Source organism: Belonocnema kinseyi, chromosome 3 (assembly GCF_010883055.1).
Source record: "Belonocnema kinseyi isolate 2016_QV_RU_SX_M_011 chromosome 3, B_treatae_v1, whole genome shotgun sequence".
NCBI classification, from domain to species: Eukaryota; Metazoa; Arthropoda; class Insecta; order Hymenoptera; family Cynipidae; genus Belonocnema; species Belonocnema kinseyi.
The window spans coordinates 48,876,615-48,890,212 of record NC_046659.1 but is presented as its reverse complement, the minus strand read 5'-3'; the positions used below and the strand labels follow the sequence as shown (position 1 = coordinate 48,890,212).

General features: G+C 27.6%; 1 protein-coding gene across 1 annotated transcript in view; it reads left to right on the top strand.

Annotated features, from left to right (window-relative positions):
- Positions 1–638: 638 nt before the first annotated feature.
- The window catches only part of LOC117169035 (endoplasmic reticulum resident protein 29), a 17,467-nt gene continuing 4,507 nt past the window's right edge, over positions 639–13,598 (top strand). Inside the window, exon 1 of the mRNA XM_033355113.1 lies at positions 639–1,164. Within this exon, the coding sequence (XP_033211004.1) occupies positions 1,051–1,164 (114 nt within the window). The 5' untranslated portion in view covers positions 639–1,050. The remainder of the gene's footprint in view (positions 1,165–13,598) is intronic.

Below are 13,598 nucleotides of genomic sequence, written 5' to 3'. Positions count from 1 at the left end.
GCGCTTTTATCTTAATATCTTCAGAAGGGTTGTGATTTAGATTAAGTGTTGACTTAAAGAGATCAAAAAAAAAAAAAAGGAAAAGGAAAGAGGCAATTTACCACTTTGGGAATTTGGCTTCTAAGTTTTCACACATCTGGAAATTTATTTCGTGGGAATTTGATTTTAATGCATTTTCTATTTTTGGTAAAAGGTTTTTCTTTTATTTTGGCATAAAGTGTCCTTTCGAACATAAATATTTATGATTATGGGATCCTCTTTTGCTTTCTTTTCCAATTTACGTTTTATTTGTTTAATTTATTCATTGTGTTTTCATTTTACTATTTTCATACCGTTATTTTGTATTTTTGGGGTTTCGGGTTTCATTTCCAGTCCTACGCGATCGGCTTGATTTGAATATTCGGCTTTTATTTTCTTATCGGTTCTGATTCTCAAGTTTTAATTTCAATTTAGCGCTTTTAGAATTTTTAAATATTACCGGTAAGATAAGTCCCTATTTGACTTGAGCATGTATGCTTAAAGCCGCTAGATGACGTATGCATTCACTAAGTAGGCTTTAGCCCTACGTCACACAGGTATCACTATACTGCTATTGCGCATGCCAGAGATATCCGCGTTTTGACACACAACTGATCGTGGCTCAGTCTGATTCGTCGCACAGCAGAACGTGGCGTTTGGGCAGACTCCAAGATATATTATTTTACGATTACATATCTTGTACACGTTGTATACACACAGCAACCGGGCTCAAACGGTCTCATTTCCTCGCTTCTAACCATTGTAGTAGTTATCACCTTATCATAACAGGAGACACCTGTGAAAAGAACCTTTTTGAAGTTGTCAGTAAAAGACTCGAGATCAACTGCCCAGTTACCAAAAATTAAAAAGACAAAGAAAGAAGAAATATGAAAATATACAAGTGATATAATAAAAATAATAAGAGACTCCTTATCAGCAGCGTGTAATTGAAAGTCTACCCGGCAAAGTCATAAAAAAGGAAGAAGGGAAACATTTTTTTAATCAAAGCATAGAAGACTATTTTCCTTCAAGATGCGAAACGTATTAAGTCCGATTTTCGCAATTCTAGTGGTTGTTGGTTTCCAATTTGCAGTTGCTGAGGATTGCAAAGGATGTGTTCCTTTAGATTCATATTCGTTTGATAAGGTATTTTTCTTATTACTTCATATTATCTAATGTATGAGGAATTCCACACAATATTTGCCACCAACATTTTTTTTGAAAGTAAAATTTTTTTTCTTCCTTAACACTCAAAAATATTCGATACCTATTTTTTTTATTTCAATCTGACACGCAAAGTTTTAGAGAAAATTTAAAAAATGTATGTTTATAAAAAAGTACCTTTCTTAAATTGCTTATACTGCAAGATTAAACAAAGATATGTAAATTCACATGGAAGATAAAATGTGGGCCTTTTCCTCAACTTTCGAATAAAGTATAATAAAACCCACTTTAATTGTTTATTTAATAATATAAATCAAATTTATATAAACAAATACGGCGTAGGCCGTAGAGTTGGAGCGAGTAGCGCTGCGGTACACTGCGCGCGCGCGAGCCACTATTAAAAAATGCGTTGTTTCGAAAGTATTTGACTGCCTACTCCCAAAGTTTTACCAGATCAAGAAAAACGTTCAGTCCACTCGTTAAAATAAACGTTTCAAAACAGGTCCAAATTGAAAATAATCTATTTGTTTATAAATATTTGATTTATATTATTAATTAAATAATTAAAGTGGATTTCAGTATACTTTATTCGAAAGTTGAGGAAAAGGCCCACATTTTATCTTCCGTATGAATTTTCATATCTTTGTTTAATGTTGCAGTATAATCAATTAAAAAAGGTACTTTTTTATGAACATAAAATTTAAAAAAATAATTTCTCGAAACCTTTGCGTGTTATATTAAAATAAAAAAATACGTATCGAATATTTTTGAATGCTAAACAAGAAAAAAGATATTTTATGTGAAAAACAAATTTAGTGGCAAATATGATGTGGAATGCCTCGTGTATTAGTATTGAATTTATATAAAGAAATTTTTTTCAAATGATTACATAGAAGTAAAAATTATTTAGTGTTTTGTGATTGTAAGCATTGTTTTGATGTGTTTAACTGAATTTCTTGGGCCATTTGGCCGTCAAATATAATATAATAAACTTCATAATTATATTATGATGTATGTTACTGAATATTGCATTTACGAAAGGATTATAGACTTGGCATTATTGTGTCAGATTTTTATTTAATTGATAATGATACCATTTGTGAAATTTATTCACACGAAATTATTTTATATTTCACTATCTTGAAGAATTATTGCTTTTAATGCGAGTTTAGAGCTTATTCAAAAAACTTTATGACGACCTATGAAATTTACGAAAAAATGCTGTCTTGAAATCAGTATTTCTCGGTCATTGTAGGATTTAAAAAATGCAAGCTTTTATAGCTAAAATTGTGTTTATTTGCATAAGTATTCGACACTAAACTGCAAATTAAATCACTCAAAGTAGAATTTTCCTGAACTCGAAGATTTAAGAATGTTCAAATTCAGCAATTTCAAGTGCAAACGTTTATTCATGTACAATTAAAAATTGTAATCTTTATAAATTAAATCAATTTAATTCTAAAATTGCTTCCAAATTAGAGACCCTAACAGTCAGCTAATTTTAAAAGATTTCAATTCTAAATTATTATATTTTAATATTATTTCTTTTTCATTATTTCATCATAATGTCAAATTACACCATTTTTAATTACTTAAATCTGTGCCCACATAATACATAATTATTTTTTTATACATTTAAATTTAAATCGCTACATTTCACAGCATTCCATTTTAAACGCTTTAAACATAAAATTACTCAAATTGACCTTTACTCTGATGAAAGAAAATTTTTACAAGAAAATACAATATATTGGAGTCTCGCTTTACCGGGCTCGCTTTTGCGGTGCTCACGCAAGTGTCACGAAACAGAGAAACAAGGGAGACAAAATAGTTCCGAGGCTCTGGATTTAATGTCATCCTCAGTCCCAAAATGGGCATTAAATCCAGGTTTGACTGTATTTTATTTTTGTCTATTCAGACACTTACCAAATTTTACGAGTATAGTGACCAATTTTTACAAAAAATTAAAATTTTCACATTCAGTAAGTATTTCAGCTAAATTCAGCAATATATTCGTTCTTACGGTCAACGATGAAGTCAAAATAAAATCATCCGAAATAACATGTAAAAAAACATTTATTTCTTTTAAAAATTCCTCAACGTTTCGACCAAACTGCTGGTCTTCCTCAAGAGTCGATGTACATATCTATAATTTAATAATAAAATTTATGAGCGTAAACGTTGCAATAATTAGTGTCGTAAAAAGGATATTCGTTTGAACAACGTAAAAGTTTTATATTGAAACATACCTGAGTCATAAAGGAATGTGGTTTTGAAGTTTCTATCTTTTAACCATTGAGACTTTTTAATAAAACTAGCAGGCTTGCGCGCGCCTTTTTATCTTTTTATGAAAAAGAATAAATGAAAAGCCTATCTTTTCTATGTCATACATATTTAATGAATGTTACAAAATATTAAAATAAAATAATAGAAGACGACAAGAGAATGAGTTCTGTATCTGAAACTGTAATTAATCTTTTATAATAGGGTTTCAACCAATTTTATATTTTTTTGTGGAAAATGAAATGGAAGTATTTTATTCCAAATGAGCTTTTTTTATTAAAAATTAATTTACACCTAATATTGATGAATAGCATTTATTACAATTTTGTAACTCACGTTGAAGATAATCATATTCTTTAAATAATGAACTTTGCATTTTTACACCAAAAGTAAACTCTCCCCTGAAAATATGCGTTCAATGTCATACAAATTTGAGTAACAACTGTTTCATTATTCCGACTTATACAAAATCATTACACTACTTTGTAAGGAATAACGCGATATATGATTACTTTACGAATTTTGATTACAAGAGTAAATAAATCCTTACAATGTTGGACAAAAATTAAATTATTGAACGCAAATTTCTGCCAATTGTCAAATCTCGGGCTTAGTTAAGTTTCCCACTTTCCCCTGGACTTTTCACATTAAAGTTTATGAAAAACATCAATATTTTCTTAAAAATTAAACTTATAATTATTATATTTCAAATTACATTGAAATTAATGAAATTTTGAATTAAAAATAACACTTTCAACAAATAAATACTTGAAAACTTATCATGTGGGGTGAAGGTGTTGGGAAAAATGTGGTTTCTGCTGGTAGATGGAGAGTAAGGGTGTTATAACTGTTTTACAGAAAAATAGTCGAAAGTTTAAGAATTGGGACAAATTTTTTTAGTTCCTAACTGGCAATCCTTTATTTGTTGAAAATTCGTCTTTCTAGTTGGAAAATTAATAATTTTTGTTAAAAATTCATCTGTTTGGTTAAAAAATGTACTATTTTTTTGAAAATTCTTTTTTTTTTTTTTGAAATTCAACTATGAAATTTTTGGTAGAAAATTAATTTTTTAAATTAAAGTGTGATCTTTTTTAGTTAAAAATCTAACTAATTGTTGAAACATTTAGGGATTTTGTTAGAAATTCGTCTTTTTTAGTAGAAAATTAATCTTCTTGTTTGAACATTCATCTTGCTGATTTAGGATACAACCATTTTTCTGACCATTTTTTTTTCAAAATTAATTTATTGAAGTCAAAATTTAACTTTCCATTTTTTGTTAAAAATTTATTGAGATTTGTAATTAAAATTTGTTTTGGTAGAGAACTCCTTTATTATTTTTTTTTTTTTTTTGAATTACACTTCTTTAAGCTGAAAATTATTTTTTGAAATAAAAACTGAACTATCCCATTTTTCGTTGACTATTAAGTTAATAACTGAAGCTTCATCTGTTTCGGTTTAAAACGAACCTTTTTGATTGAAAATTCAAGGATTTTCTTCAAATTTCTCTTTTTTTAATTAATTTCTATAATGGTAAAATCTATTTATATTACTTTTGGTTAGAAAATGATGTTTTTTATCTAAAAATCATATATTTGTTTCAAACTTTCTAGATTTTATAGAAAATTCGAAATTTTGTGTAGAAAAGTAATATTCTTGATTGAAAATTTAATATTTTTAATTAAGGATTCAGATATTTACAACAATTCCTTTTTAGTTTGTTATTTGAAAATTGATAAGAAATTGACCTTTCCTACTTAATAATTTAATTTTTTTAATTTTTCTATTTTGGTAGAAAATTAATCTTTTTGGTTTAAAATCGATTTTTTTCATTAAAGATTGAACTATTTGGACACATATTTATCTGTTTTGATACATTATTTAGAAATTCTTCTTCATTGGGGTTCAATTATTTGTTTGAAAATTCCTTCATAGCTAATCAAAAATTAATTTATGTAAAATAAAATTGGATTATATCATTTTTGGTAGAGAATTGATAATTGAAATTAAAAATTGATCTTTTTTAGTTGAAAATTCAACCATTTGTTTGAAAATGAACATATTTCGATGAAAATTCATGTTTTTGGTAGGAAATTAGTCTTCTTGGTTGAAAATTGATCTTTGTGATTAAGAACAAAACTATTAAGTTTCACATTTCTTTTTTTTTAATTAAATTCGTTATTCAAAAATTTAACTATCCCACTTTCGGTGAAACATTGAAATTTTGAATTAAAAATTGATATTTTTGTGTTGAAAATGCAGTTATTTGTTTCAAACATCGTCTTTTTACATTCTCATCATTTATGATTGAGAAAGTATTAGAATTGTCGGAAATTTGACATCACAGCTTTTCAACGGATCTCCATGTTTCGAGACCCCTGAATCCGAAAATTAGATTTTTACGATGGCGTCTGTCTATCCGTCCGGCTGTCCGTACTGAAACACGATAACTCTAGAAAAAATAAACGGATCAAATCCATCTTTAGCACACTCTTTTAAGGCCCTAAAACAAAGGGCGAGTTCGTTAACCACCCATTTTTGATAAAAATTCAAAAAGTGAGCGCATTTTGAACATTTTTGAGACCACTTTTTTCTGAATTTGAAAATTCTATGCACGAATATTTACTGTATTAAAATAGACAAATAATTTATCCTCATGACTTTTTTCGATAAAAAATTCCCAGAGTTATAGAATTTTCAACATTTTTTAAATGGACGAAAATCACAATATTAAGCCAAAAAACGCACGATATGAAAAAAGAGTCAAAAGAAGAAAAACATTTCTTTTTGAAAGCCCTACAAGATTATCATAGCAAATTTTTTGATTTTTTAAAAAAATGGAAAATTCAAATTTTTGAGTGCACAAAGTAGAAAACGAAAAAGATGAATTAACAAAAAAAATGTGTGGAAAAACGAAGAAAGTTACGAGAGAAAAGAAGATTCAACAAAACCTGTTTATAAATGTCTGTTGGAAATCTAGCGCGCAGCGCGAGTGTCACGATGAGAATATGTACCTCAAAGCCTACAGAGCTTTGAGAATCTTAATCTATACTCAAGTAGACAATTCAGAATAGGAAGACGCCCATAAATACGCGAGATTTATCCGTCGCGCGCCTTAAGCGCGACGGATTTCAACTAATTTTTTGAAATCTTAATTGATGTTAAATATTAATTCATTCAACTAAAAAGGAATATTCCTATTTCTGGTTCTATATATTTATATTTTTAATTAAAAATTTAACTGCACCATTTTAGTATGAAAAATTATATTTATAATTGAAAATTATTCTTTTTAGTTGAAAATTCGTCTTTTTGGTAGAAAATTAATTTTCTTTGCTAAAATCTTATCTTGTTTATTGAGGATTCAACTATTTTCTTGATTTGTTTCGTTTATTAAAAATTAATGTCTTCAAGGAAAATTTGCATTATATCATTGTTGGTTTAAAAATAATCGTTTTTTGTAGAGAATTAATTTTATGGGTACATAATTAATCTGTTTTGTATTATTTTTAACATAGATGTCCAAATTCGAGTGTTTATTGTCTCATACGGGAAAAAAACGTGTTGCATTATTTACTATGAAAAAATTTTATCGCTGAGAGATGCTGCTAAATACTGTATAGAGCCTGCTTGATTTTAAGTGAATTCTATCTTATTCTAAATACTTTTTACTGTATTGTTCTAGGATTGAAAATTAATTTAGTTAAAAATTCTATTATTTGTATAAGATTTCTCACAATTTATAATAATAATTTTTTTACAAACAGATTATTTGCAAAATAACAAAAAAGGAATAAAATAATAAAAAATTTAATATAATTACATATACGTCACTGAAAAAATAATTTGAAAACAACTTTTTCAATTGAAAATTGATATTACATTGATATAATTTTCTCATCAATTATACTTCTTTAAAATAAAATAATGTTTTAGGAGTACCGCAAGGTTTATAAATAGTTCTTAATACAATTTAAAAAAAAATTTAAATTTAAAAATAAATAATTTTCATTTTTTATTAGTTCACAACTAAGATATTAATGAAAAAATAATGCTTCGAATTGTAAAACTGCGTACCTACAAGATATTGTGTACTTTTTCCATATTTAATAAAACACACTGATGAAGGCCACCATTGTGTGGCGAAATGTTTGAAACAACTTAACTAGTTTCAATTCACCTAACCTTAAAGCCAACAACTTCCATCAAAAATGTGTACAAAATTCTGTTATTTATCTTAAAAAATTTCTTCAATAGAAAATTAACCTTTGTGGTTAAAAATTAATCTTTTTTGGTAAAACTTCTACTGTTTGGTGTCAAATTCATCTGTTTTAGTTAACATTTTTAATAATCTGTAGAAAATTTAATTTTTTTAATTGAATATTAACTCTTATGAACTAAAAACCGCATTATTATATTTTTGTTTAAAATTTGATATTTTTTATTGCACCTTGATCTTTTTTAGTTAAAAGTGGAATCATTCGTTTGAAAATTTATGTATTTTTTTGAAATTTGTGTTTTTTGTTAGAAATATAAAACTACTTCCTTGAAAATTCATCTTTTTAATTGATAATTCAACTATTTTGTTGAAAGTTCCTTTATAGTTAATCAACAATTAATTTATGTAAGATGAAATTGGATTATACCATTTTTGGTAGAGAATTGATATTTGAAGTTGAAGGTTCTTCGTTTGTGGTCGAAAATTCAACCATTTGTTTGAAAATGCACATATTTAGACGAAAATTCGTTATTATGGTACGAAATTATTCTTCTTGTTTGAAAATTAATCTTTGTGATAAAGAACAAAACTATTAAGTTCCACATTCCGTTTTTTTTGTTTTTTTTTTTAATTAAATTATCTAACTGAAAATTTAACTATCCCACTTTTGGTGGAACACTGAAATTTGGAATTAAAAATTAATATTTTTGGGTTGAAAATTCAATTATTTGTTTCAAACATCGTCTTTTTTATATAAAATTAATCTTCGTGGTTGAAAATAAATCCTGTTTCTGGTTTCGTACATTTATATTTTTAATTAAAAATTTATCTTTTTTTAATTGAAAACTCCACTATTTGTTTGAAAACTGATTTTTTTAATTAGGGTTCAACTATTTTGTTAAAAATTGATTAAAAATTCAACTGTACAATTTCAGTATGAAAAATTATATTCTTCATTAAAAATTAATTTTTTCATTTGAAAATTCGTCTTCTTGGTATAAAATTATTTATCTTTGTTAAAACCTTATCTTGTTTATTGAGGATTCAACTATTTTCTTTATTTTTGTTTGTTTGTTAACAATTAATATCTTTAAGGGAATTTTTCGTAATACCATTGTTGGTTGAAAACTAATAGTTTTTTGCAGAGAATTAATGGTATGGGTAAAAAATTAATCTGTTTTTTATTATTCTTAACATAGATGTCCAAATTCGATTTTTTCGTCTTAGATCAGAAAAGAACGTCTTGCATAATTTACTATAAAACAATTTTAAACGCTAAGAGATTATGTTAAATAATGTGTAGAACCTGCCTGATTTTAAGTGAATTCTATTTTATTTTAAATACTCTTTATTGTTCTTGCATCGAAAATTAATTTAATATAAAATTCTATTATTTGTTTTAAAAAAGTTTTAAATGGAAATTAATCTTTGTGATTGAGAATTCATCTTTTTGTAAAAACTTTTACTATTCGGTGTCAAGTTCATATGTTTTAATTAAAACTTGAAATAATCTGTAAAAAATTTCATTTTTTGATTGAATATTAACTTTTATAAAGTAAAAACTGAATGATTCTATTTTTGTTTAAAATTATATATATTTTTTTATTAAAACTTCATCTTTTTAGTTAAAAATTATTTCATGGGTAAAAAATTAATCTGTTTTTTATTATTCTTAACATAGATGTCAAAATTCGATTTTTTTGTCTTAAATCGAAATAAAACGTCTTACATAATTTACTATAAAACAATTTTAATCGCTGAGAGATTCCGCAAAATAATGTGTAAAACCTGCCTTATTTAAAGTGAATTCTATCTTATTTTAAATACTTTTTATAATATTGTTCTTGAATTGAAAATTAATTTAGTTGAAAATTCTATTATTTGTTTTAAAACAATGTTAATAGAAAATTAATCGTTGTGATTGAAAATTCATCTTTTTTATTAAAACTTTTACTATTCGGTGTCAAGTTCATCTGTTTTAATTAAAATTTAAAATAATCTGTAGGAAATTTCATTTTTTAAATTGAATATTAACTTTTATAAACTAAAAACTGAATTATTCTATTTTTGTTTAAAATTTTATATTTTTTTTTTCTATTGAAACTTCATCTTTTTAGTTAAAAATTATTTCATGAGTGAGAAATTAATCTGTTTTTTATTTTTTTTAACATAGATGTCTAAATTCGATTTTTCTGTCTTATATTGGGAAAAAACGTCTTACATAATTTACTATAAAATAGTTTTAATCGCTGAGAGATTCCGCTAAATAATGTGTAGAACCTGCTTTATTTTAAGTGAATTCTATCTTATTTTAAATACTTTTATAATATTGTTCTTCGATTGAAAATTAATTTTTTAGTTAAAAATGGAATTATTTGTTTGAAAATTCCCGTATTTTGTTGAAAATTTATGTTTTTTGTAAGAAATATAAAACTTCTCCCTTGAATGCATCTATAGTATGCATCTGTTGCTGGAGTTTTTCAAAATTGTGTTTTTATAAAATAAATATTGAGTATTTGGCAAAATTGTCGGAAGATATGAAGCCCCGATACATCCATAAAACTAAACATAATTCATTCAATCCCACATTTCTGAAACCATATATTATTTAAAATCATATAAAACATTGGAGGCATATATATGTTATGCATCTATTTTGTGGTGAACGTGAAGAAGGAGTTTAATGATACTTTTCTGATATTGAGTAAAGTTAGTGTAACATTGGTGTATTTTTAGTTATAAGTTAATGTTTTAGTTATTATTTGCATTCAATATAAACATTAACACTAAGTATTATTCCTATGATGCATGGAATTTGTTATAAAATTTAATTGCTGATATAAAATGCGGTACCAACTTATTAAGATTTTGAGGTCAATATTACATTTTGCAATTCAAGAGCGAACTGCTCGTAGTTAAAAAATTTATCAAAAAGACGTAGGATAAATACGTAAAAAGCTATTTTTTTATTTTAATCCTGATTAAAATAGTTTCTGCTTTTTCACCAAAAATTTTACAAATTTGAATGGAATTTTTTTGAAAGTTGTATAAAAAAATTTCACTAATTTTCAATGTATTTAAACACGGAGTATTTTTTTTTGTATTAAGAAAAATCAGTGAAAGCTTAACTTTCGTAAAGTTTTTACAGTACATTTTCGTAACTTTTCATAGCAAAAAATAATATTTTATAGATTTTTGTAGATACACGGATTATTTACATTAAAGTGGCAAAAATTATCTAAATCTGTGACCAGCAGCTGGCTCTTGTATTCTAAAATTAATTCCTAACCTCAAAATCTCAAAAAGTTGTTCTCGAATTTTACACCAGCAATTGATTTTTTATTATTAATACACCATTAAGCCATTTTCCTTTCGGGGTAGGCGTGACTCACACGGTAGGGGAAAGGAGTAGTGTATGGAAGGGATAAAGATTTTTCAGATTGATCCAGAATTCTCGTGCTATTTAAGTAAATAACACGTTCGTTCCGCAACACTGCTCCGACCCAAGTTGCTGATCAATCTCTCTAGCAATCACCCCAAGCGAAGAACCTCACGAAGTCGTGATGTAAGGTTCCCCACTTGGGTCCATTAGTGGTCAAGGTCTTTTGTTTTAGGCGTCATTCACTCTACTGACACTCTTTTTATTAACTATTTGCCGCCATACTTTCCTGTCCTGGCATACTTCTCTAGTTTCTTTTATGTCCATGCATGTTTTCATGCAGGCTCTCGTGTTTCTGTGACTTCTTATGTCTCTTCTAACTAGAGTCTCATTCACACATTCTAACCATTCTTTCCGCGGTCTACCTCTAGACACGCTGCCATTTACTTTACCTTGATACACTTGTTTCGTTAGTCGTTCATTTGACATTCTCTCCACATGTCCGAACCATCTTAACCGATTTCTTTCCCAATGTGTCTACTAGCGTCTCTTCTGCACCACATTCTTTTAGAATTGTCTCGTTACTTACTTTGTCCATCAGGGTTTTCCCGCATATTATGCGCATGAATCTCATGTCGATTGCGTTAATTTTACTCTTATCTTTTTCTTGATAAGTCCATATCTCGCTACCGTATAGTATAGTCGGTACAAATATAGAATTATGTATTGTCATTTTAGCTTTATTTGATATATTTTTACTTCTGATAAGGGGAGCTGCTCTACCAATAACCTTCTTACCTTCATTTATTCGTCTATCTAATTCCTCATCTATATTCCCGTCCCTAGTAAATAAGTTACCAAGGTATACGAACTTATCAACTTGTTTGATTCTCTCATCATTTAATAAAATATTGCATAGTGTTTTCTCACTCTTTCCTTGGATTTGATAACAAAAATTATTACAAATTCCATGGAATTAAAATTCCTTCAAAGGAATATTACTTAATTTTAATGTTTATATTAATAAAGAATAATCACTTAAACATTAACTTGTAATTAAAAATATACTAATCCTACCGATAGAAATCTCAGAGTATATGCTAAAGATTCTCAAGGCTCTGAGAAGCTCTGAACAATTCTCCGCAGGCACTCGGGTAGATATATTTAATGGTGCAAATAGCTCGTTTAAATGCTTTGAAGGCTTTAAAATGTCCCTTCCGAAATTGAAATAAAAATACGATCATAAATAACAAGCATGGAGGCTTAAATTGAAATAAGTATTCGATCATAAATAACAAGCAGAGGCCCTGTATTGCGGCGGTACGGGTGGCAAGGTGATGGTAAATAAGAAGCGTTGATTCGTATTACCGACTTTGAATTTTGATTCGATTATTATTCCCAACAGCGATCCAAAAATACTTGCGCATGCTTGAACTGGGCATCGCTCATTGGCTCTAGTTCGCGTACGTATTTAAAAATCAAGTACAGACGCACACCGTAGCCAATGAACGTCACTAAAATACAAGCAAGTGCAGACCAAGGCAGCTCCGTTGGATCATTAACTTCAAGAAAACACGTGTAACGTTCCATTACTGTTTAACTCACGGATGCCTCTGTGCGAAGATATTTTTGCTCCGTCGCACGCCTGTAGCTATCAAAGAACGAGCAATCGTAACAATTTTTTCGATATTTTCCAATGCTGTCTAACCCACTGACGTCTCGTGTCGCATGCATATAGCAATGAAATCGAGTATTACGACAATCGAAATCGACAATATCGTTTAGAGATTTTATATTAAGGATCATTTCTAACGTTAAATTTTTCCTATGTCTGATATTACGAATCGAAGAAAAAACGTAAAGAATCTTTATTAATATTTCTAAATAAACGAAATTTCAAATAATTGGAAATATGACCTAATTCGTGAATATTTTCAACTACGTTATTTATTTCGAAATTTAACAATTTTATTTGAGTGGTTAGTTTAGTATTCTGTAATTTAAATGTGACTTTATAGTGCAAATTGTGAATTTTAAACTTATTCGTGTAATTTAGAATATGAGCTGGAATAAGGGCTTCTTTGCGACATTTAATTATAAAAGTACGTTGTTCTTTCAAAAAGACGAGACGACTTTGAAATTTAATTCATTTGTCCATGTCACTTCTCACGTTTTCACCATAATTTGTCGAAATGTAAGACAGGTATGCCATTATTACCATTACGTTACTGACCTTGTAATTACAAACGTACAAAACAATTGTAGATGCAGCAGATCCAAAACTGTTTTTCCTTTCTTCGGCGATTATTACAGCGTTTACGATCACGCATTTTTTTATTAAATTATAGATATGTATATCGACTCTTGAGATAGACCCCCAGTGTTGGTCGAAACGTTGAGGATTTTTTAAAAGAAATAAATATGTTTTTTACACGTTATATTTGTACCGACAGTACTATACGGTAGCGAGACATGGACTTATCAAGAAAAAGATAAGAGTAAAATTAACGCAATTGACATGAGATTCATGCGCATAAT